Raw genomic sequence first — 25,639 nt, forward strand, 5'->3', positions numbered from 1 at the left:
CGACGTAGCTACCGTCAGCAACGTCAGCATCGAGGCAGCTAGACCACGCAGTCGGGTCACACATTTTGGCTTACTCGCAAGCACACCGTGGATCTGTTTGCGCCGATTACACGCTGATACACGAGTTCCATTCTGAACCAGTGTTATTTTTATGATTGTCGCCATCGAGCATGCTTGGGATTCCGGAGGGACATTCGCTTGAGAAACAGTTGCATCGAAACGTTTCATCGAGTGTTTCAACAGACGTGTAGTAACAACTTTTAAGTGTTCTTTGAAATCTCGTGACACGTAATAATTTATGGATGACAATTATGTGTACAGTGTTATACATAGTAATATATTCAATAATTCTTTCTTCGTTTGGAGATAAATAAGTAATTATCGTTCTAAAGAGAAATATCTCATGCTGAGTTGCATTAACTACAGCATTTGCACGCATTTGCTTGTATGCGGTTATAAAGGTATTCTCTTGAACAGGAATTACACACGAAATATTTTTATCGTATATTAAGATTGCATAATTTATAGAAACCTTTTTTTGTATAGCATATCGATCTTGGACAATTGTTAATGTTCCTCTAGAGAAATAGATTTTAAAAGAATTCTCTTGGTATTTACCAATGTCAATTTTATAAACGAATTGAATGAAATACTTTGTAATACAAGATGTGTGAGCAAACGGAAATCAATTATTTGGATGGAGATGTCGTTTGGGTTAAATTAGGAGCTTGTTGGTGGCCTGGTCGAGTTATCGGGCTGGATAATTTACCTGAAGACATACAAACTGAATTGAAAAAGAAGCCATTGATAGCTGCAGTAAAGTTTTTTCAAGAAGACACCTAGTAAGTTGCAAAAATTTTAGTCTTACTACTATGTATAGTGTATGTATATAATCTCTTGATATATAAGATGAATTGTTTAAAGTGACGATTTAAATTATTTTTCTTTTAGTGAATTTGTCAAAAATTATCATCAGATCTACAAGTATAATTGTACGCTTAAAGATGAATTTATCAAAAAGGGTATGGGTAAGTATATGAATCATACACAAATTTTCATGCAATTGAATTGTACGTGTTAAAATAATTAGTTCTATTTTACATGAATAGATAAATACAGGATCAAGAGTAAAGATGGCACCAGTTATATGGACAAATTCCCAGGTGATGTGGAGATGGCAGAGAAGTTAACAGGAGGAGATCCTGATATATTGAACCAGGAGAAATTTTGTCCTGAAGAGAAACCGGATATCTCCGCTCTGTTTGGTGAGAAGAAAATTCCAAAGAGAAAACGCGATCGCGAAGAAGCACATAGGCGCTCGGCCGATGGTTCAGAGATTGCGAGGAAGATCACACATCCACGTTTTTTACGTGGGGAGAGCGATCACGAGGTCCGAATTCGTCAACAACCCAATAGTTTACCGTCGACTCCAACTAATGCAGGTTCTCCGGTATATCGTTGTCATTTCTGTAACTTCACTTCTTCACGTGTCAACGTCATCATTTGTCATATAAAAAGTCACCGGTCCGATGACTCGCCAATGCCACGATTGAATATGAAAACGTATTCTCAGTCGCGTGGTAGGATTTCTGAAACCAGTACACCGAAACGAAAGTACGTGAAGAAAGAGAAGAGTCCATCGAGTAAGAAGAAGACCGAGAATAGGCAGGAATCTGTTAAACGGAAACACTCGAAACAGACTGAGAAATCCAATAAGAAAAAGAAGAGCGATCCGGAATTGCGGGAAAAGTTGTTGGCCGATTGGGATGATGAATCAGATGAGGAAATAAATGTTGATATAAATAATTCCCTAAATAATAGATTAAGTACTGACTCCTTGTCCACAAAGAATCAGTCGAGCTTCGATGATGGCAAGGAGCACTACGGTGATGACAAGGATGTTGCATCTGTGGGGAATAGTGAAATTCTGGCAGAAACGGAGAAACTACTTAAGGAAACTGATCAGTTAACTTCGATATACATGATGCAGGATTCATTGGATAGCTTGCATGCTTCAAGGAATATCCAATTTGGTTTTGACAAAAAATCCGATTTTGAAAATTCTGGAAAGGATACGAAGATTATTGGTAGATCGATTGAAACGTTAGATAAATCACAAAAGAGGGATACTTTTGATAATGAGAGCAAACACGCTTCGGATAAAGATGACAAAAAGTCACGATTATCGTGCTTCGATTTTGACGAGGATGATTTAAGCGAACCTTCTATACCGCCTGTACGAAAGATTCCCCGAGTTTTCGGCGAGAAGAATTTATCTTTGAAGAAAGAGATTATCAAAGAATTTGAAATGAGTCAAGCTCTGAAAAATGAAATTAAGAAGGAAGCCAACAAAATATCTGAATTGGGTAAAAATATGGAATTAAAAACTGACGACATAATCGAAATAATACAAGGTAGAGACTATCGCCAAGAAAAGGAAACCAAAGTAAGTGAAAAGCTCAATGAGAGTGTACAAGGTAAAACAGAATTGAACCAATCTGATGAAGATATAAACGAAGAAAAAACCAAGCAATCCGAAAATGATCAACAGAAGTCTAATATTAAAACTTGTCAAACGGAAGTAAACAAAATTATGGAAATATTTCATGTTAAGAGAAGAGACGATGACGATGATCATTCTTCGAATGTAAAGGATATTGGAAAGGCTGCATCTAAGATTGCGTCCAATGTATCAGCAGAGAGAGATAAAATGTCAGAAAAGGACGATGTCAAGTCTACCGATGAAAATTTACCTCAGTCTGAGAAAACTGATTCCGAGGACGTGATCGTCGAATCTAATGACAACGCTTCGATGAAAGAAGCGGACGATACTATGTCGGAACGATTTACAACAGAAACGGAGGATGAGACTGTATCCGAATCTGCAGAAACTGTGCCAGAACAAAGTGAAAATTCAGATACTGATATGTTAGATCAAAGTGTTGGCAGTCTCTCGGGAAATCGCATCGGGCAGGTATTAGTTAAAAGAGGAAGAGGCCGACCACGTAAGAACGCGAGATCGACTATTAGTGAGAGTACCAGTGCGAATAAAAGTTCAAAGACGAAAGCTAACAGAGGCAACAAGAGAATTCGTATGAGCGAAAGGATTGAAATTGAACGAAAAACTTCCGATTCTGATACAGATCGTTCGTATAGCGGTAGAAGGCGCAAACCAAACAAGAAATACCTGGAATCCGATATATACGTTCAAGATCCTGATTATAAAGCGTTCAGGACTGACGAGAGTCAATCTGAAAGTGAGTCTAAGACTTCTGAAAGAGTCACAAGCAAATCTAGAAGAGGCAGACGTTCTAAAGGAAGTGACAAGAGGAGCAACGAACTCGTCACTCAAATGGACAAGCAAGAAATAGAAGTATCTGACCAAACGTCAACTGTTGCCGAGAATAATGTCAGCATCTTATCGATCGATATAAAAAACAAAGTACCCGAGAATAAAAAGGAGGCCTTTTCCGAAAAAGAAGAAAGAGAAGAAGAAAAAGACGAAAGAAAATCTGTAAAAATAAAATGTGATGTACTTGGGGAACAAGTAAAATTTTTAGACAAAGTAGCTGTTGAGAAAGTTGACATAGATGATGTATATTCGGAAAATGTAGAAACGACATCGTCATTCCAGAAATTAGAGACAATAAATGAAACGGAAAAAGGACTCGATGTAGGCAAAGCTGTGAAGGAATCATATGAAATGGAGACAAAAGATGGTTCATCGAAACAAACTAAAGATAACGAAGACTTTAAAGATCACGAAAAGTCATCGATCGTAGAGCAAACTGACAATAATGTCGATAAGATTGAAATACAGCAAGATGCTCTGAAAACGAACGTGGATATGCTACCACCGAAGAAATCGCAAATAAAAAAATTTGAATTGTCACAAATAGACTTTTTTGATTCAGATATTCAATCTAATAAAAAAGCGGAGCCTGAGCCCAACTCTGAACTTGAGTCTGAATGTAGAATCGAATCTGAACCAAAAATTGAACTTGGGCCTCAATCTGAATCTCAAAGTAACATTAATGAAAAAGTAAATGAAGATGAAATAAAAGCGACGTCGAGCAAAGCGGCAGACGAAGTTGGCAAATTTTTGAATATTGAAAATGAACAGCAAAGAGATCTGAAAAGTTCCGAACTGCAGAAAAATACAGTTAAATCTGTTGTAAAGGAAGAAGAGACGCAATTGATGGAGGAAGTATCGCAAAAGACACAGGATGTTAATCAGCTCAAATTGAAATCACCGAGAAAGTCACCTAAAGCAGACGATGCGAGAAATACACCAAAGAGTCCAACGAAAACGTTAATCGAGCAACAATTGACACCCAAAAAATCTTCAATGCAAACGAGATACAAAGGTAAATTTACTCCAGAAACAGGTAAAGGAAGGAAAGACAAAGACTTATTCTTGGAAGAAAAATCGACTAATATATTCCAGGAAGCTTTCCTGAAGACTTTACAAATGGACAAGAAGAAGACAGTTGACAACGCTGACGTATCATCAAAGGAGAAAAAAGAGAGCAAAACCGCTAAAAGAAAAGGTGAAGAAATTGATGTCAATGTCGCTGCTATATCTGCGCAAAGTAAAAAAATTGACAATTTGAACAAAGATTCCAAAATCCTTGCAGATATTCAAGCTAGAGAAAACGTACCTATTGCGAGTGATCTTGAAAATATCGAAGTGATTATCGAAGAAAAGATTGAGATCGATAAAATTGGAGATGCTATCCTCGAAACTAACGTTCAACTTGAAACGACATCCAGCGAACCTGCTATCACATCCAAATCATTACTTCAGTCGAAGGTATTTCCCGTTTCTGAAAATAACGATACGAGTACCAATGTGAAAAAACTGGGTGAAATCCCAAAGATGCCCGTAGCCACGTTATCTTCATCTACATCTGATATCAGTGTACCAGTAAAAAAACGTGAGATGCCACGAATAATAGAGAGTGTAACGTTGACTGAACCAGTGCAAATTTTAAAGTCAAAGTTACTCGATAAAGTACCGCCGCAAAAAGGTGTGAAGCACAGGTTGCTGGAAGTAGATGCTACGAAGAAGAACGATCAGAAAAGTGGCGGCGGCCCCAAAGCAAAGATAATTAAAATAGAAACACTGCCATCGAACAGCAAGGTAAAAACTGCTATAAAGTCCAGTCCGCACATGTGTCTGACTAAAAAGCTTCAAGTATTAAAGACAGAGGAAACAGACGCGCTTCTGGAGGCACAGAGTAAAGAACAAGGCGAGGCTACATTGCAGACTATTGTGACTGCGCCGGTAACGGAGAAATACGTACAACAGAGTACTCAAAGTCTCGCGGACATAGAACTGGACATCAACTCAATGCCATTTGTTCTAAGCGAAGACGTGTTAACGCCAGAGAGTATAGAACAAATGCCCGTTGTTATATCTTCCATTATACCACCTTCCAGCTCGATCCCGACCACGCTCTCCTTTACTCCGACCACGCAGATAGTATCGCCTACTCGACAAACTCAATTCAAGATCGCGAACGAGAGTATTACAACGGAAACATCGCCGACAAAGAAAAAGAGCGGTGTACCAGCGATATTGAAGACCAAGAGCAAAACGAAACCAACCGTCACGAGCGTTAAATCATTAATACCGCCGCTCACCGGTGGGATAAAAGGTTTGAAATTTCAAAGCGCTCAACCACCGGCTGGTAAAACGCCAACCCTCTTGACGCAGAAAGGTACTACTCCAGGAAAATATGTCGTCGTGCAAACCGCAGGTGGCCAACAACTGCGTTACAGTGTTCAAAGTAAGTCCGGCGCTCAACAGAAAGTTACTATTTCAACTGCAAGTGGCAAAGCGGCAGGTAACGCGCAAGTGATTCAACAAGGTGGAAAAGTTGTTATATTGACGTCGGGACAGTCTTGTCAGACTAAGATGGTGCCGTTGAACATTTCCAAGACTCTGAGTGCCAAAGTACAAAAGATTATGACGAGCAAGGGTCATCTGCTGTGTCCGATTAATCCACAAGGTAGTATAATCGCTACTAAAACTGTCATCGCGCCAAAAGCTGATACTGTCGCTGCTGCTGCTGTTTCGCCTACCACATCCAAATTGGCCACCAGTGGTCACAAGATCATCAATACGCAGGGCATAATTACGTCTAAAGGCGTGCTTACTCCGATTTCAGGTACTATCGGTAAAACAGCTTTATTGGGTACGTTGTCCCAGGGAATTCTCACCAAGGACGGCATCTATACACCGATCAGCGCTTCGTCTTTGAGCGGGAAAACCATTATCGGTTCGAAGACTCTAGTTACGAAAGGTGGCACGACTCTTTTGAGTCCTCAAGCTCAAGGTCTAAGTGGCACGAAAGCGATTTTGACACCAGTGTCTCAAACCATCACCGGTAAAACTATATTAGGCACGCAGGCTGTCCTCAGTAACAAAGGCACTATTCTAACGCCGATAACCGGACAGCAGGTTAAAGCCATCGCTGCTAAGAGTCCAGTTAAAAGCGGCAAGGTGCAATATCAGTTACAGCAAAAAGTACAGCTACCGATATTGCAAAAGTCTTCAAAAGCGCCGACATCGGCTGCAGGTTCACAAGCAAAGGCGTCGCCATCTGCGAAATCATCATCGGGGGGCAGTACGTTGATTCTCCAAAGCACCGCTAGCACCGGTGCAATACCTCAAAAAAGTATATCGCATAGCAAGAAGATCATTAAGCAAATAATAACGCAACCAGGTGCCTCCATTCAAGGCGTCGTTTCGCCGAGTGATACGCAACAAACGGTAACAATGGTGCCACAGCAAGTACCGCAGTCGAAGGGCAAAGCTGCCGTGTCGTCAACTGTACAAAAAGTCATTATTCCTCGAGCTGGTAGCCGCCAGTTGAAAACTCAAAAGATCGTTGTCCAGAAAATGCAAGAATCGACAACGGTGCGAAGCGCTCAAACGAAGCAAACGGTTATCGCGACTACCGCGACGATTGTCGCCACCACCACCACCACCACCACCACCGTGGTAAACTCGCCGATCGCTAAGACGGTTGCTCAATCGAAACAGACAACTCCCACAATGTCCAAAGCCTCCTCCGTCAAAGGATCCCAGGCCTCGAGTAAAACGCAAAAAAAACTGTTGACCACCGCCACCACGTCCAACGTAAGTGTCACCGCGAGTAATACCACTACATTATCCTCACTAGAATCGGAGAAGAAGACAAAAACGGATTTTCAGCTTGCCTTAGATGCCCCCCGGAAAGAGCAAGGTAAAGTCGAGAAACTCCTAACTGAAAGTGCAGAAAAAGCGGGTGAAACAAAAACGGTCACGCAGCCTCAGATCATGGCTCTACCGACAGAAAGCAGCGATGGCACGCAAACTTACGTATTGGTGACGATAGATGAACAAGGACAGATACAACCACTCGATAACAATGCTCTTATGTCATTGGAAGGAACTACGCAGAATCCAGACGGCACGAGAACCTTGTACATAGATCCCAGTTCTCTGGGAGAGGTGGGCGCTCTAGACAACATTGTCCTTCAATTTGACAACAGTGTCTTGCCAAACATTCAAACCGGCAGCAGCGTGACAGAGACTAGTCAAACGGCGATCGTGAGCGAGAGTTTCCCCTCGTCAGAGGTGATACAAACGTCCAATCAAGACATCCTGGCGGCTGCTCTCGCTAACACTGACTTTCAGCAGGGGATCAGTTTGCCAGAAAACCAAGCAGGTAGCGTCATGACCCAGACTGGTCTGACTCAGACCAGTCTTATCAATCAGACGATATTGCAGTCAACTATTATACCACCGACAGAACCGATATCTTCGCCCTCGGTGCTGGAGACTTCGCTGACTCTGAATCAACCTATTATGACGCCGCTCGAAGTACCGAGCAATCTGCCGATTCAGTCAACGGATCCGGCTCCCACCACATCGGTGGTTTCCACTATTCCATCTTCCCTCGAGTTACCGATTACCATTACGAATCCCAGCATCTCCTACATATCTGCCACAGGAGAGACACAGATTCACATCCCTGGTAATTCGATGCCAGACATCGGTGAAATTATGGAGTGCCCGGCGACGATAGCGAGCGAAGAGATAGCTCACACTGAGATTCCCACGAATACTCAATACTTAGTGATTTCAAATCTGGAGGACAGTATCGCGACCACCGCAGATACGCCGAATGTGCCGAACGCTCAGATCGCGATTGCACCGTCCAGCTCGTATACGGTCACAATGCCGAACAGAGTGCTGGAGAACGTGCAAGTTCAAACTACTCCATCGATGCCGATCATCGACGATACGTACGCGGACAATTCGCAATTAACTACAACGATCGTCGCAACCGAGCAAACATTTGTTCAAGTGCCAGTATCGGAGATGTTGGTCTCCAAGGCGTCGGAGAATCAAGTTTCAGTCTCTTCTCAAAAACCGATTATCTCGACCGACAAGAATTTTGACGAGAGACCATCTTCGATGTTGCAGGGTGGTTATTCGTCTCAGGAAGTTTCTGACACATCTGGAGACTTTATTCTGCAACGATCGGCTAACGAAGATACGGCTTCGAGCACAATGGAAGTTGAGCGAGAAATGGAAAACAAAGGAAGCGATACGTCAATGACCGATTTATCGACAATAGACAAAACCACCTTGATTGCGTCCGAATCTAATTCGCAGGTGGAATCTATGGAACAGTTGACTTATGAGGTGACGGACTCGAGCGAACGTAAAACCGCAAGCGAATCGCATGAAGCGATGGATAAGTTGAAACAGTTGGCGATTTCAGAAGAATCTAGCAACAAAGTCAAGTCGGGCGTAGACCAACAAGTAGCTGGCACGTCGAATCGAATGGAAGCCCACAAAACAGATTCGCGAGTTTTATCAGCCGAATCATTAAATCCTACGAATGACGCAACTATGGAACTGGATGTAGCAGTCGAAGAACCGGATCCGTTCGCCGGAAGCACGATTGGTAAGAAAAGTACGAAAGATTGTCAAAGGGACGAGCCATCGTCGCAGGAAGAATCGGATAGACGTCGTTTGCGCCAGAGCATGGAACTGCGTTTCGAGGAAGAAGAGGAGGCAATCGCGGAAGCTAGTCAAGAAACGCCTTCGCAGTCTCAGTACGAACAGTTCAACGTGTCTATTAGCAGCGACTCCACGGATCTACCTAGTCAATCTGCCTCCAAGTTGGAGAGCTCTTCAGGCGAAGCCACACAGTCGATCGCGTACGAGTCGATGGAGATGGACGAGGAGACTGTCGTGGTGGAACCACCGTCACAGTCATTCGAACATACAAAGATCAACGAGGCATCCCAGTCCTACGAAGCTTTAGCGGAATCCAACGTAAACGCGCCAACGCAATCTTTCAACGAGATCGTGCAAAGTCAATTAGAGCGACCGAATATCGACGAGGTGATCGATGATCAGAGCTTCCCTACGCAGAGTTACGAAGTCGACAAGGGTGAGAGTGTGACGGAGAATCTGGAAACTGACGCGGAGATCAGTCAGGAGGGTAATATACCGTCACAATCCAATGACGTTGGTGTCGATGGTATAGGCACATCATCCGTGTCGACAAATAATTCCGGATTGAACGAGGATGAAACAGCGAGCTCCTCTTACGTACCGGAGACACCCGAGAACCAAGAGCGCGATCAGGATCAGGAGAGTGCGATAAGCACGTCATCGTACGAAATACCGCCATGCGAAGAGCTCAACATTGCCTCGTCCAGCGTGATACCGGACACGTCGGTGAACGCGGAGCATCCTAACATCCACGATAACGGTGTACCGGAGATCCCGACCTCTTCATCGTATAACCTGAATCCCGATATCACGTCGACCCACCACGTGGATTCTGTGCCTACTTCCAGCTTTGAGGACCAAGTGATTGTCGAGCAAAATGTCTCGACGTCGTACGAAGTACCGATTCCAATGCCCGACCTGGAGGAGACGTGTTCGCAAAACTTTGTCACGGAGAGTAGCGATCATCATCGGAACGAACCATCGAGTTATTACGCTCATCATCAGGAAGTGACGGCGAGTTACTACGAGTCTGTAGATCAGGATGCAAATTCTCGATTGGAAGAGGATCCACACGAGGAGCAGCACGTCACACCCGGTGGCTACTACGAGGGCAATCCTCAGGAGGTGAGTCAAAGCTATTTCGCTCCGACCGAGGAGACGCCCAGTTACACCAGTCACGGTATCTCGCCCGGCTATTACGATCCCAGTAGACCCGAAAGCGAGGCGAGCCAAAGTTACTATTCAACGGACGATCTGGACGGGAAGACGGAACAGACATCTTCATCGCCGAACATCGAGGCATCGCAAAGCTTCTATCAGGAGAGATCGAGCGAATTGAAACTGAGGCAACAACAGGGTGAGGCCACCCCAACCTATCCCGAAAGATATCCGGTGGATTACAGTTTAGAGAACTCGCCGATCGAAAAGCATGATCTTGTGGAAAGCTCGGTGCCAGCCACTAGGCCTATGGACAGGTAATATACTACCGTGGGGGACAGTGGTAACAATACAAATTTTCACTTGAAATAGACTATCGATGGACTGTCGCGTACACAGAAGCGCACTACGCCCTAAACATATAAACTCTTGAATCTATTTTTAAATGTAAATATAACGCGTTAATTATAATATTAGTAAAGTAACCGTTTAGACTTAGACTAAGTTAAACTTTGGCGTTAGATTTTATTGCGCTAGGCTTCTAGACGTACAACAAGCGAATGCACTTACATACAAACGCATGTGCATTCATGTACGTTGAAACAAAAAGGAAACAGAAGATAAAAGAACTACGAATGTGGTATAATCCGTGGATCTTAGGATTCGAAGAAACTTACACAGTTTCATCATTGCATTAAAATATTGCTGTGGTCTTGATTTTATCGTCATCGACGTTTTGATATGAAGAGAAGGCATGTCCGTACAATCGCTAGAGTATAAACGAAGGAAAGCAAGCTATTTAGATGTAAAGATGCATTATTATTCCTTCTTTCTTTTTTTTTTTTTTTTTTTTTTTTTTTTGATCTTTTTTATCACAAAGATTTATGTTGGCTGAACGTCGGTTCCTGATTTCCATCATATTATTTCTCTCCATGTCTACAATGGAGCAATGGAGAGAATTGCAGTGATAATCGCACGATACAAATTTATTTTATCATGTCAAGATAAAAAGCGTGACGATCGATAGTCAAACCAATGTAATCGCAATAAAAGAAAAATCATAATCAACATCCTAGGATTTCACTGTTACTCCATAATTTCAAGTCTTAATGTAAGCAATTATTCATTTGTAGCAGTTCGAAGAGCTCGTGTGTGATTGTCAAACAAACAAAACGAAGACTTAATGCAAGTCTCGAAGAGTCCTTTTTATAGTCTTTACTCTTTAATATTAACCGAGACTACTAATGTTCTCGCTTGTTTCATTTATTCACTCTTTTACATCTGTGACAACTGTTTGGTTTTTTACGATCTTGAGAAGCAAAGAGCACAACATTTCTGATTGTATATCCATAATGATACATGCTCTATAATATGATGAAAATGCGAGAAACGGAAAGACTCTCGGTCTATCTTAAAGACTTTTAAGTTGATTCTACAATGAGTCGGTAGTCGGAAATCTTCAGTTTTAATCAGTCTTAATCTAAATAGGTGACTATAATTTTTCGCATCTACAAGTTATTAATTATACAGTGAGTCGTTTAGTTCGACTAATAGGAAAATCGAATTTGGTCAGTCTTAAGAAAATCGGTAGTCTTAGTCTTGGCTGTTGGCCAACTTCACTGATTCATCAATAAGACTATTTAGGATTATCTCTCCCCCCCCCCCTCTCTCTCTCTCTCGACTCCTTGTAGAATCAGCATTAATTTTTGCGAATAAAAATTGCGCCCTACCTCGCTTTGCTCAATGTGTGAACAATGTAATTTTTTTAAAATAGCGACTATAGATCGCGATAAAGAATGTGTAAAGCTCTGAGCGAAACGAGGGTCATATTCTCTAGCTTATGTTTAGTTTGTATAGAGTCAATACAAACTATATATATGTATAAATACGTACACACAGACACACATATACATATATTATATGTGTATATATATAATTTTATATATAACTATATACATGTAAAAATATATGTGTGCGTGTGTGTGTACATAAGAAATAAAATTGTGCTTATTTCAACTTATATAAAATGTACCTTGTATGCTAATGAGGCGATTGATGTAAAGAGAGCGAGCAAAGATTTTAATTGTTACAAAATCTGTCGTGTTTGAGACGTGCCTAAGTTAACCCGAAAAACGTTCATAAATGCGATGAAATTGTAATTGCAAAATATACCTACTGAAAACGATTTTTGAGGAACTCTCTTTACTGCGCAATTCTCATACAAGACAGATTTACCAAAATGTCATAAGAAAAATTATATTCTTTATTATAGTCTCACGTTATATCAAAAATAAATCAATGTTTTTATTTCTCGTGGCATTTTTAATTATGGTCACGCGTGTACATATTGTGTTGATATTGGAAGAAAAAAAGTGTGTGTATTCTCATGTCAAACATAGCTCGATATTATATCGCAATGTACAAGAAAAAAATCTGAGAAATTTTTAATTACGGGCTGAATTGTTAATGTTCTGCAATTAACTTTAAATTCCTTTGATATGTATGTCTCTATAAGTATACGTATGTGTCAAACAAAAATTATATTAAAATTCGTGTATATTTACAGACGCATATAATACGCTGCAAAATGGAAAATTTAAAGCTACATTTTTTTTCTATTGAAAAACGGAACTGAACTCTTCTGATGTATAAGATAAAATATACATGTGTTTGTTAATTTTATTAAATTCATAAATTATGCATCAAGTTTATATGAGTAAAGTAGCTCTCCTTTGCGTTTCACATGTTGATAACAATCTAATACTTTCAACACTAACAATATTATCTATTTACATTTATTTCTATTGTATGCACCACATACACCTGTAATTAAAAATAAAATAAATATACGAGTATTTACATAACTGATTACACGTGCAATGAATATATTTTGTTGCTTTTCCGCCACTGACGTCTTATCACGGTAAAAGTTATATTTCGCGATGGTACAAAAAAGTGATATATTTTTATGATTTAGGCGCATTTATCAAAATTTGATAAAACAAGTTTTATATATTGTGTGTATGTGTGTTTTTGTAAATTGTTCGTTTAGATTTTGCAATTATTGTATATACAGGGTGTCTCACATCACATCCGTTCACCCTTTTTATCTCCGCAGAATAAGATTCAATCAAAAATATGTTCACAGACCAAAGTAGTGGGATTTAAAAATATCTATTTATTGATCATATCAGTTTGAGTGGCTTTGCCAAGATCAGATCAAGGTCATTTCGATTTTTTTAAATGAAACATCCTACTTTTTATTCTAGAGTTTAATAGCCAATGTCAAGAGCTTCAAAATCCTATAATAAAGTATCTTTTGATTTAGTAAATCTCGAGTTATGAAGATTAAAAGTTACAATATACCGCTTTATTATCTCTGCGACACACAAAAGATGTAAATCCAATCGGGCAACCTTCACGCGGTACACGTTGGATAATGTTAATGCCGGCGATACTGTAACTTTTAATCTTCATAACTCGAGATTTACTAAATCAAAAGATACTTTATTACAGGGTTTTGGAAAGATCTTGACATCGGCTATTAGGTTCTAGAATCAAATGTAGGATGTTTCATTAAAATAAATCATGCTTGAAGGTAATAAAGTTCTTCTTCATTAAAATAAATCAATGTGACCTTAATCTAACCTTGGCAAAGCCACCCAAGATCAAACTGATATGATCAATAAATAGATATTTTTAAATTCCACAACTTCGGTCTAAATATATTTTTGATTGGATCTTATCCTGTGGAGAATAAAAAGGGTGAACGGGTGGTCTGAGACACCCTGTATATTTAAACGTAATAATTATTCACGTCAAACTCTCAGAGCACACATAAAGAAAAAGCAAGTCATCATTGAACTCGCTGGAAAGATACATCGAACAAGAAAATAATCATTCTTATCAAAGATTTATTACCTAAAATACTCCCAAAATACAATAAATTATATTAATATGTTACAAATACGCTGTAGTCGTTTTATATACAATATAACAATACGTAATCTATCGTTTTGGAAAGGAACACAATTTGTATGATTTCGCTGTACATTAGTTTCGTCTTATTATTTTCTCCAATATTGCGCAAATTTGTGGAGTTGTTCTACCAGTACAGCCATCACCGCGGTGACCGATAAATCTAAAAGATTGTGCACATAATGCACAGCCTCTTCGTCGCTCAAATCTAGTCGCAATTTATCTTGGACCTTTTTCACGGCTTTGTCCGGTTCTAGGGCGATATCGGGCACACTGGCGTCTACCATCAGCGAAAACAGATTCAATATCAAATTAGCATGTCTACGCAAATGTAGAAATGCCGTGTAACATTGTTTCCGGAATTCATGATAATGTTCAGAACCGATGCCGCCCATAGCTTCAACCATCTCCTTACTGAGCTTCATCGGAGGGGGCAAAGGTTTTGGATCTCTACCCAAAATGTAACCAAAATCGATGTGAAAGAGTTTGCCTGTACATTATAAAATATTGTGTACTTGCGTACGTTTGTTTTGTTAGAGAGACAACCTCTCTTGAACATAATCGTTGGAGAACCCATACCTGACGCTGTGAGAAGCAGATTATCCAAATGACGATCGCCGACACCCAATACGTACGTAATGATACAATAACCAGCTGGATAATAACATAAAATCATTAAATGGTGTATCATTCATTCGTTTATCGTAGAATCGTACGAAAATTATGCTCTTACCGCAACTGCGAACGTAGGTGTCCATGACTTCAGATACTACCCCGTAAGGTCCAGTTTCAGAAGGATGATGCTTTCGAAAGAAATTTAATATTGAGCCTTCGCTAGCTAGAACTTCCGCAACCGTCGTAGATTCGATAAACTGTACAAAACCATGCTTGGTACTTGTCGCGAGTACTCTGAATAATGTGCGTAATCGAGTCATTAGATTATAATCTTACGTAGTATCACTCATAACAAGTTTTAGATAACAAGTTTTACCTATACGGAGTTAGTTTTAAGTCCAAATTCTCTCTTCTTAGTAATTTATCCATAAGCGCTATCGTTTGTAAAATTAATTGATCTTGTCGTAAATCATCTCCATGTTTAAAGATGGCGATATATTCGGTATTATCTATCGTCAAAAATGTCAATTTCGATGGCATCAGCGCAGACTTGAAAAGACTTGCTCTACAAAAAAATTAATAAAGTAAATTACAGTACAATCGTAATCGTATGAACATTGGTGGTAATATATCGATAGTATCAAACAATTTGAATGTGTACTTTTCCGGGATAATTCCCTTGATACAAATTTCAGGATCCAAAGGGAAGGGTATCGGCTCGAAATTCGAGAAATTAATTTTGAACGCCGGATCCGGATCGGTCAGCAACGTTCTCAATCTGTCAGTTTTTTTCTTCCGATTTCCACTTTCTCGCGCCACCGCTTTTACCAGAAACACCAGTTGATCGATAAACACTTTCTGTCGTAAGAGAAATGCTCTCCTCTTTTGCCAGATGGTATTCCCCTGCGCTAACATCATGGAGAACATTTTCATTACGGTAACATACATTTCCCTAACTCGCGTATCTTGCTTAGCGCTTATCGCAGGATCAGTCTGATCCTCGCACTCGATTGACAGATACCAATAGAAATAATTAGCCAGCATCGAATTCTGACAAGCACGAGTAATTAAAAACGATGCTAGGTCCATGAGCGGTTCTTGGCTCGTTGATAGCTGACTCTCCGATTCACTAGACTGTAAATAGATATAAATCCAATTACACGTATGACGAAACGGATAACAGCGTAAGGCATATATAAAGATATCATTGGCTCACAGTTGTAATTGGAGTAGATGTAGAATCGCTGCTTCTTATGTCCTTGTCTAATTTCTCCATTCTTTCCAATCTTTCGCTTCTTTCAAGTTTTTCGGTGCTCCAATTTTTCGATTCTACTCTTTCTTCCTTTTCCTTCAACATTGCTTGATAAGCAACCTTAATGCTTTCAAAGTCTTCATACTTTAACGCCTGCACTAATTGCAACAAGTATAACATCAAATCATCATCAGGAGCCTGATTAAGTCTGCTAATCGCATATCTCCTGATGGCCGGATGAGTAAATGCGGGTCCTAGTAATTCTAGAGCATCCTCGGAATCCGGTGGGGCCCATAACGCTAGCATTTCCAAAGCCTGTCGTTCCTCACCGGCGACTTTCCAGTTAACGCACTTAACAAATTTGGTCAATGCTTTCTTCTGACTAGACAAGTAAAATCTATATTTCCAAATTAAATCTTGTTCCTCAGTGGTAAGTGCAGTTGTCGGAGGATATCCCAATATTGTATTTAAGGCATCTCGCACGGTCGAAGTAGGTTTTAATTCGCGAGTATTACCGCCGCTACGTAAACTGCGCGCCAATTTATGATGTTTCGCCTCCACAAGATTCTCCTAAACAAAAATATTAAATCTTTATACATTCTCAAAATATAATTAAGCGCGTGCATTTCACAAATATCTTTTGTAAAATCTTACTTGTAAAATTTCATAGTCGGGAAGCGTCACAACGTCTGGCTGTAATCTGTGTTGAAACACCTCATCGCCATCTTTCTCATAATATACTATTGAATACTATAATAAAAAATGAATGTATTAATAATTTACCTTTATACTGTACACATGTATAAAAAATTATACATATTAATCCATAATTCAGAACGCGCTTTTATCTCTGAAATTCTATAATATATATGATTTAAACTATAGCACGCTAACATCGTTGTAGCGCGTTCTGAATATGGACTATTATCTATACACAAGTTCACATATAAACACATACCGGTACACCGTCCATTGTTACTTCCGGAAATTCTATCATCAAGTACAAGTATTCCGATGCTCTTTTCTCCCTCTCATTGATTAATTCAATCTCTCTGAAAGTTAATCTATCCAACCAATCAATTTTGTTTATTTGTCCGTTTCTATGCTTTTTAACAAGCTTTGCAAGTCGTTGCATTTGTTCTTTCCCATGATCTCTAGCTTTCCCTGGGGTGCTAGTTGGGACATTGCCATCTGCTTCTATTCCAGGCCATACTCTAAGATCCAGCATACCCTGTCTATACACTCCATGCTTACCAAATAATGATATAGTTGTACCACCTACTGGAAGCTGTCTACCAGGTCCTGCACAGTCATACAAGGTTACACACAGCTGGGCGTCGCGTGGTAAATCTGTATAGGAAATCGGCAGGTAGACCCACTGATTCCAGCTGGATGCAAAAAATATATCAATGAAGATAAAAGATCTTATTAATTATCTAGTACATAGATGATACAGTACGCGAATGCAAAATGCAACATACTTCCAACGTGTGGTAAAATGTTTGTAAGCTGTGTGTACAGGCAGGGCCAAGGGTCTACCACCAGCCCATACCTGCAAAGACGCAGCTAGATCTCCACGAATCCCACCACTCTCGTACAAACCCGAATATTTGAGTAAAGGATCTAAAAGCAGCTCGTCGTATTCCGGTCTGTGTCTTTTGCCCTCTAACGTACCTCTGCATAAAATAATAAGAGCAATACACCTTTTGACTGTCTAAAGACTGCCAATTATGCGTGTGCAATCTATACACTTAAGATAAAGTCCAAATGTTTCAACATGCACGCATGTTAATTATCCTAATCCGATTATTTCACGCCGGTATAACCAGTATAATTAATGAAGGTCTTTCGTCATACGATTCATACGGACGAAATGTCATAAGATACTTTTATCATGTGATAATCTCAGATCGCGATTACACTAAACAGTAATACAGATATGTGAGCTGTATAGTTAAGACTTACATCTTGATTTGTATTCGGGTATCTAACGAAGAACTATAGACATAAAAAAACTTATCATTCGTATTCTCCATCATATTCGTATTAATTGTGAATTATATTCAAAAATCTATCACGTATCCATCTCAGAGTCTGTACATCACGTCTACATAACTGACGTGTGACGTTACTCCATCCTGTTACGATTCGTATTGGTTATAGGCATCAATTTTTTATAAATATGTATGCATGTACATACATAATTAACTAATACGCGTAAATATTGCGAATGTATATATTATTATACTCTTTGAAAGTTGAAAACCGAATGGAATCATACTGCAAGTAGCGCACCATAGTCTAATCTACTGGTGGAAATATACATCGTTGCACATAATGGCGGCAAAGAGTGGGGGGGACATATGTAGTCAACCAATCACTTATGGGCCTTCTACAATAAGCCATAAGTTATATAAATCGGAAGTAAGAAACTAAAAATTGACGACTGTGATTGGTCCATTTCTAGCTTATGACTTATGATTTGTGACTTACGGCTTAAGCGGGGAGCACAGACTTTTGCATAACGCATAAACCATATACATAAAGAATTTGATTGGTCCATTGACTCATGCATAAGAAAATGGACCAATGAAATTCCTTATGCACATGCTTTATGCGTTATGCAAAAGTCTGTGCTCCCCGCTTTATTGTAGAAGGCCCATAATACTCCGTGGTTCTTCTATACAGCGCTTTTCCGACACCGTGTTTCGAGCCCATCTTTTTCTCATGGCCGACCGCTTGAGCTTGATCTCCTTCTAATTACTCCGAGGATAACTGAAACAAGCCTGAACAAGCAATTTCTTACACAATGTTTGGACCGGGTTCGGCACCGATCGTAGTTCTCAGTAAGTCGATTTTCCGTTTGTCTCCTGTTTAGCAGTATTAGCAGCTCGCGTGTATCAATTGTCTTTCTAACCATGTCAAACATTTTAATTATTGCAGGCCAGAACACGAAGCGCGATACCGGCAGAAAAGTACAGAAAGAGAATATCCAGGCGGGCAAGGTGAGAGAGCGTATGTCTATAGAATATTCTGTGTATCAGCAATGTAACGCACTCCTTCAATTCCTTATAAGGTATTTCTCGCGATTTTCACGAGGTACACACCCACGTGTTATTGGTATGACTTCCCAAAGAGAAAGAGAGAGAGAGAGATCAGATTAAGTTCGTTTATTCGCATTGATTTTCGTATCGCTAACTTAAAAATACTTTACGTATTTGTTAATTCACTTTGTGGGTCTGTCATGTACCAAAAAAGAATTTGCGAAAATTTTCGACTATCTAACGTAAAGCATAAGTTTTTCCTAAAAATTTGTTTTTAAAAAATATTCCTAATAATTTCTGAGTTATTCGCGAGTTGAGTAAAGAAATATTTTGATTTTAATTGCTCATAACTCCATTAAAAATGACAAAATTGAGATATTGAATTTCAGTATTATAAACAAGCAATCGATGTAAACAGTTGACAAACTTTATTATAATAATAAAAATTATAATATAACTTTATTATAATTCTGTAATATCTGAACATTGCAACACTGAGAAATTAGACAAAGCATATGATATTTTGTTTTGATTATGTACCTCGTAATGATAAACAGTGTTTGACATTTCTACAGCCAAATCATAATTTTCCTTATTCTTTTGACAACTGCTTCTCACACACATCACGTCTGCGTTACAATACAATAAATTTGAATTTGAAGAGAGAGAATTATTTTTGGAGCATCTGAAATTAACGTATATTCTGTACATATCTATCGACAGTTGTCGGTGTCATTAAGCAGCGATATCCAATAAGAATCGCACTTTTCTTCTAGAATAGTCCTTACCATTGGCTATCGCTATTTAACGATACCGACAACTGTCGGTAGATGTGTACAGAATATAGGCCCTGATATACATTCGGATTTGATTTTGTGTTTTATCTTCAATTTCGGTTTTAATTGCCTAATATTTGATTAATGATTCCATAGAATCATGATGCGGATACAGCCTTATGAAATGGTTTTCTTTCCTTCAATTTATAATTTGACTAATTGACTTTATATCTTATAATTATTGTTTTAAATTGTTATATTTATATTAATGTTTGTATATATTATTGAGACTGAAGAGAAGGGTTGAAACGTTTCGCTTTAAATTTTAAATTGCGAAATTATTATAATAAAGTTTGTCAACTGTTTACATCGATTGCTTGTTTATAATACCGATATCTTAATTTTGACTTTTTTAAAAAATAACAAGTGTTATATTAATACTTATATTCTATTAAAAATCATTGTATTTCAAAACTTTTTTTAAAAAATAACAAGTGTTATATTAATACTTATATTCTATTAAAAATCATTGTATTTCAATTAAGGAAAAAAAAACTCTTTCTTATTTTTTCTTGAAGCTGAAGCTTTGCTCTCATCAAATGGTATAATTGCTTATTTTAGTGTACAATATATTATTTTGAAATAATAAAATACTGGTAGGACATTTCCTTCAGTCTAATAATATCATTGAATTAACATGACTTTCAAGTGTTACATTGAATCAATATAACAAATTTTTTTGTTTTTGCATATATAGGCAATTGCAGATGTCATCAGAACATGTTTGGGTCCTCAAGCCATGCTGAAGATGTTGATGGATCCAATGGGTGGAATCGTAATGACAAATGATGGAAATGCGATTTTGCGTGAGATCACTGTGCAGCATCCTGCTGGAAAGTCCATGATAGAAATTGCCAGGACTCAGGATGAAGAGGTAGGAGATGGTACTACTTCGGTGATTGTTTTATCGGGCGAGATCTTGGCTACTGCCGAACCATTCTTGGAACAGAACATGCATCCTACTGTCATTATAAGAGCATATCGTCAAGCTTTGGAAGATATGGTCAAGATTCTCAATGAACAAGTTAGCATCGATTTAGATTGCAGTGACAAAAATAAACTGGTCCAAGTAATAAACTCCTGTACAGGTACTAAATTTATCAGACGTTGGTCTGAATTGGCCTGTCAAATCGCATTGAATGCTGTTCATACCGTGATGCTCGAGGAGAACGGTAGAAGAGAGATTGACATCAAACGTTACGCCAAGGTAGAGAAGATACCAGGTGGTACAATAGAGGACAGTACTGTTCTCAAGGGTGTGATGATCAACAAGGATGTCACACATCCAAAAATGAAACGTTACATCAAAGATCCAAGAATAGTACTGCTTGATTGTCCATTGGAATATAAAAAGGGCGAATCTCAAACGAATATAGAGATAATGAAAGATGTTGATTTCACTAAGATTTTGGAATTAGAGGAGGAGTATGTGAAGAAGATATGCGAGGATGTTATTTCAGTAAAACCAGATGTCGTCATAACAGAGAAGGGCATATCGGATCTCGCTCAGCATTACCTCGTAAGAGCCGGCATATCTGCGATACGCAGGCTACGAAAGAGTGACATTAACAGAATTGCCCGCGCTTGTGGTGCTACTGTCGTCAATCGTACTGAAGAACTCAAGGACGAGGATGTTGGAACGGGTGCTGGTCTTTTCGAAATCAAGAAACTTGGTGATGATTATTTCTGTTTTATAACAGACTGCAAAGATCCAAAAGCTTGTACTATCATTCTGAGAGGTGCTAGTAAAGATATCTTGAATGAGACTGAGAGAAATTTGCAGGATGCTCTGCATGTTGCCAGAAATCTTCTTATTGACCCAAAGCTTGTACCAGGTGCGTAAGATTTTATTAGTGTTGTGTTATCTTTCGTCACAAAATTATTTACACCACTCCTTTCGTGTCTTGTTTTCCTTTTCCTTTTTTCCTCATAGGTGGTGGAGCAGTGGAAATGGCAGTATCCCGGCTTTTAACAGAAAAGGCAGCAGGACTTGCAGGTGTAGAACAATGGCCATACAAGGCGATCGCACAGGCCTTGGAGATCATTCCCAGAATGCTAGCACAGAATTGTGGCGCAAATACTATCAGGACTCTAACGGCGTTGCGCGCTAAACATGCAACAGAAGGAACTACTTGGGGCATTGATGGAGAAACGGGAAAATTGGTCGACATGAACGAACGCGGTATATGGGAACCACTGTCCGTAAAATTACAAACGTATAAAACTGCGGTCGAGACTGCTATCTTGTTATTGAGAATAGACGACATTGTCTCTGGAAGTAAAAAGAAGAAAAATGAAAATGAAACCACGCAGCAGAGTCAAGTTACGGAGGAGTCTATGAAAGAATAAATATTTTCGATATCTATTGAAGCCTAATTGCTTTATATCTACTTTAAGATTTCATTATTTTGCTGTTTGTCAAATTGTTATCTCCTTTGCATGCATTTTCAAAAAATAAAGAGACAAGTGCGCCCTGGTAATCATAAAATTTTTTTATTTACATCACCCTGATATATATATATATATAATAGTAAGCAATTGTGTCCAAATTTACATAATTGAATACTTCGAGCCTTACATCAATATATTGTACAATGCTCTTTACATCGTCACTGAAATTCTGTGAACTTTGCATATCGTACTTTTATATCGTTCCTTGTTGAGTAATTTCATTTTTGCTTGATTTTTCTGTTTCTGTAATCTTCGTGTTTGAATCCATCATTTCTGTTGGTAGAAGCGTTGCGATGGAAGAATTTCTTACATTATGTGATGTTAATGGCTGTATATTAGACGCACATGATTTGGAAGTCAAACAATCCTTTCTAATAGGTAATAGTACAGCCACAGGTTCCACTACAATCCGCTTATTTAAATATGTAATTTCCTGTAATTTATTTTACACCATTACGCGCGCGCGTGTGTGTGTGTGTATGCGTGTGTGTGGGTGGGTGGGTGTGTGTGCGTGTGTGGGTGTGTGTGTCTCTGTCTCCACCTTTTCATGACGTTCAAGAATTTATACCTCTTTCTGTAGTACACTGACTGATACTCCTAAATGAGTTGCAATTTGGGCAGGAGGAAAAATTGCATGTATGCAATACTGTATATAAGGTATTAATTGTTCGCTTAAACATTCTGTGAACTTGATCATGTTTTCCCGTTCCGCAGCAGCAAATGCCTACAACATATAATTTAATAAAATATAGAGAATTTATTTGTGAATAAAAATTACACGACAATGAAAACGTACTTGCTGCTCTTGCTTGTAAAATACTAACATAGCCCTCGCCACATTATTCAACGACTCTTGTAGCAATTTTGTACATAAAGTAGAGAGTGCCACTGGTGTACAGAGTCTCAATTCATTGAACGCAGCTATAATCCCGTTGCAGTATTTGGCCAGAGGATAAAATTCTACCAATTGCTCAGGTGGATTTTCCTATGAGACAGTTTGTAATAGTAAATTAATATAAACTTTAAATTTAAATGATAGTTTTAATTTTATACTTACAGAATTAATACAAGTCTCTGTTTTTACATCAAGTCGTTGCGTTTTGTTAATCAATGTAAATGTTTCCATATCTTTTTCGAACTTTCGAGTTGTTCTACGAACGTTCTGTTCAAACCTTTCACCGATAACTCGTACGAATATATCCGACATTCGACCAGTGAAATCAACGCCCACTCGACCAAATGATAATCCAAAGTATGTACATTGACCCAAAATGGTATCTATAGATGTTACACCTGGTAAGTCTTGCTCAAGCGTAGCAAGAAATTGCGTTATCTAGGAAAAAAACAAACAAACTTTAATCACATTTCATTATGTGCCTTCCAACAAGCGACACAGTACAACACAGTAATCATCTCAACTTTGCTTAACATTCACAAACAACAAAGATATACTAATACACCGTGTCATTTGTGTCGCTTGTTGAAAGGCACTCATCGTTTACATTAGACCTGTGTTCATTGTTTGTTAGTTTGTTACAAATCTACCTTTTCCTCCAACCAATGATAAAATATCGCAGATTCATTTAATGTTAAATCGCGGCCGGGAATTATTAATTCATCATCATTAAACATAGCTTTGTACTGAGTTATTATATTGAATAAATGTATCCTGGATAATTCTATTGTTTTAGCCATGTGAAGATTAGCTGCAACAGACGTAGGATGTAATTTTCTTATCAATTGGATCAATTCAGCTTTTGTATTATGTACTGTAATTTAAATAAAATCCTCTTACGATCTTCCTTCGGTATTGCATTCAGCAAGCCTTGAAGCCAGCTATCTCTTGCTTGAAGGAATTTTATGCGAAGTTCTGATTCTGTAAATGCATCCATAGACCGCAACAAACCGACAAGTTGAAGACATCTTGGAAGCGGTAGATCTCCTCTCAGAGAGCCAACTACTTGTCCTACCATACCTGACCAGCTGTTTTCGATCTCTGCTACTACAGACTGAAATATTAATATTAATAGAAATAAAGTAAAATAAAATAAAGCAACAAATATAGATTGAAGAAAACATGCGTTAAGAAAGGTTGCTAAACTTGTACCGAGATAATAGGTATATCCCCATGCTTCATTCCCAATTGACGAGTGTATTGAGACAATTCTAATGCTTCATTGTATTGGTTGCTTCTCAAGCATGATTCCATTAATTGAGGCATCTCGAGAATTTCAAGTAGCTCTGCATTTCGCGTTAGCGTTAAGCTATTTAATCTTCGATGCACGTTAATATCTTTTGAAGTATCACAAAACGATTGACATTTTTTCACAAATTCTGGGATCTTTTGGACAAGTTTATCAAGGCGATTTTTGGTCACATTGAACTAAAAGTAAAACAATACAATTTGTTAATCTCTCTTTATACAGCTCTATATACACTTCAACTTTATATTTTTTGAAATTACATGATTGAGTATATCTCGTGAGCTTTCTGCTGTCTGAATAAAAGTTTTGTAATTTACAAAGACTAGTTTCTGTGTAGTTTGAAGCACTGCATTTTTCTCATCAGACAAACGATCAGGTTCTTTACCTAAAAATTATTCACATAAAATAAATCTGTATCTCATTGATGTATATAAAGCAAAATTTAAATAGATAAGTCGGTTAATGAAGGTATTCGTACTTAGCTGATCTACATCAATGCCTCCAAGTTTTGAGAGATACTGATAAAAATTAGGATTTTCTTTCCAAGATTCTGAAATTGCAGTTTCATAAAATACATACAAAATATATTATTGAGATCGTTTTAATGCAATAATAATGCATTAAACCAATTAATTTCAAAATAACAAAATTAATCTTACCTGGGATACCTTCTGGAAATATTAGATTTATTACATTTTCTGTTTCAATATCCATTTATTCAAGATTCTTTTAACAAATGTATAATATATCGATTGTTAATGCATTTGTGTCAATGAAAAATATTATTTTTCAGCGAGAATTATTGAGACAAGTGGCAGATATCAGCAATCATACTTTTCTTCGATTTCGATATGCCATGTGTGTGTGCAAATTAATGGCTCTTTTTATAACCTTACCGCGTAATTATCGTAAAAAACTTTTATCGAGCTAGATTAAAAAATAATTTCTTTATACTTGGATTAAGCTTTGCGCGACTATTCGGTATATACTAGGTTATTACGAAAGTTTTTCTTTTTTTCCACGCAACGCCACGACACGTCGCGGAATCGCAAATGTCATCTATATCTATCTTTAGCCGT

At 38.4% G+C, this 25,639-nt stretch overlaps 4 protein-coding genes across 4 annotated transcripts; 2 read left to right on the forward strand and 2 right to left on the reverse strand.

Moving 5' to 3' along the window:
• Nucleotides 1-639: 639 nt before the first annotated feature.
• On the forward strand, nucleotides 640-12,077 carry LOC108774072 (mucin-17). The gene is made up of 3 exons (XM_018540084.1): nucleotides 640-842; nucleotides 952-1,028; nucleotides 1,110-12,077. Exons 1-3 carry the CDS (start codon nucleotides 667-669, stop codon nucleotides 10,499-10,501), a joined length of 9,645 nt encoding a protein of 3,214 aa, XP_018395586.1. The 5' UTR covers nucleotides 640-666; the 3' UTR covers nucleotides 10,502-12,077.
• A 2,047-nt stretch (nucleotides 12,078-14,124) lies between these two features.
• Pi3K59F (phosphatidylinositol 3-kinase 59F) lies at nucleotides 14,125-18,064 on the reverse strand. The gene is made up of 10 exons (XM_018540002.1): nucleotides 17,991-18,064; nucleotides 17,507-17,701; nucleotides 16,984-17,413; nucleotides 16,680-16,775; nucleotides 15,990-16,595; nucleotides 15,435-15,907; nucleotides 15,150-15,338; nucleotides 14,892-15,067; nucleotides 14,738-14,812; nucleotides 14,125-14,648 (listed from the first exon to the last, which is right to left on the reverse strand). Exons 1-10 carry the CDS (start codon nucleotides 18,062-18,064, stop codon nucleotides 14,248-14,250), a joined length of 2,715 nt encoding a protein of 904 aa, XP_018395504.1. The 3' UTR covers nucleotides 14,125-14,247.
• Nucleotides 18,065-18,733: 669 nt separating this feature from the next.
• LOC108774085 (T-complex protein 1 subunit gamma) lies at nucleotides 18,734-22,402 on the forward strand. Its single transcript, XM_018540097.1, has 4 exons — nucleotides 18,734-18,871; nucleotides 18,969-19,030; nucleotides 20,603-21,740; nucleotides 21,839-22,402. The coding sequence occupies exons 1-4, from the start codon at nucleotides 18,835-18,837 to the stop codon at nucleotides 22,252-22,254; spliced, it is 1,653 nt and encodes a 550-aa protein (XP_018395599.1). The 5' UTR covers nucleotides 18,734-18,834; the 3' UTR covers nucleotides 22,255-22,402.
• Nucleotides 22,403-22,414: 12 nt separating this feature from the next.
• On the reverse strand, nucleotides 22,415-25,632 carry Cog8 (conserved oligomeric Golgi complex subunit 8). Its single transcript, XM_018540096.1, has 10 exons — nucleotides 25,220-25,632; nucleotides 25,039-25,110; nucleotides 24,821-24,945; nucleotides 24,464-24,739; nucleotides 24,152-24,365; nucleotides 23,902-24,062; nucleotides 23,414-23,689; nucleotides 23,153-23,341; nucleotides 22,925-23,080; nucleotides 22,415-22,789 (listed from the first exon to the last, which is right to left on the reverse strand). Exons 1-10 carry the CDS (start codon nucleotides 25,272-25,274, stop codon nucleotides 22,550-22,552), a joined length of 1,764 nt encoding a protein of 587 aa, XP_018395598.1. The 5' UTR covers nucleotides 25,275-25,632; the 3' UTR covers nucleotides 22,415-22,549.
• Between the last annotated feature and the right edge of the window lie 7 nt (nucleotides 25,633-25,639).

This window comes from Cyphomyrmex costatus, unplaced genomic scaffold, assembly GCF_001594065.2.
Source record: "Cyphomyrmex costatus isolate MS0001 unplaced genomic scaffold, Ccosl1.0 scaffold23, whole genome shotgun sequence".
NCBI lineage: Eukaryota > Metazoa > Arthropoda > Insecta > Hymenoptera > Formicidae > Cyphomyrmex > Cyphomyrmex costatus.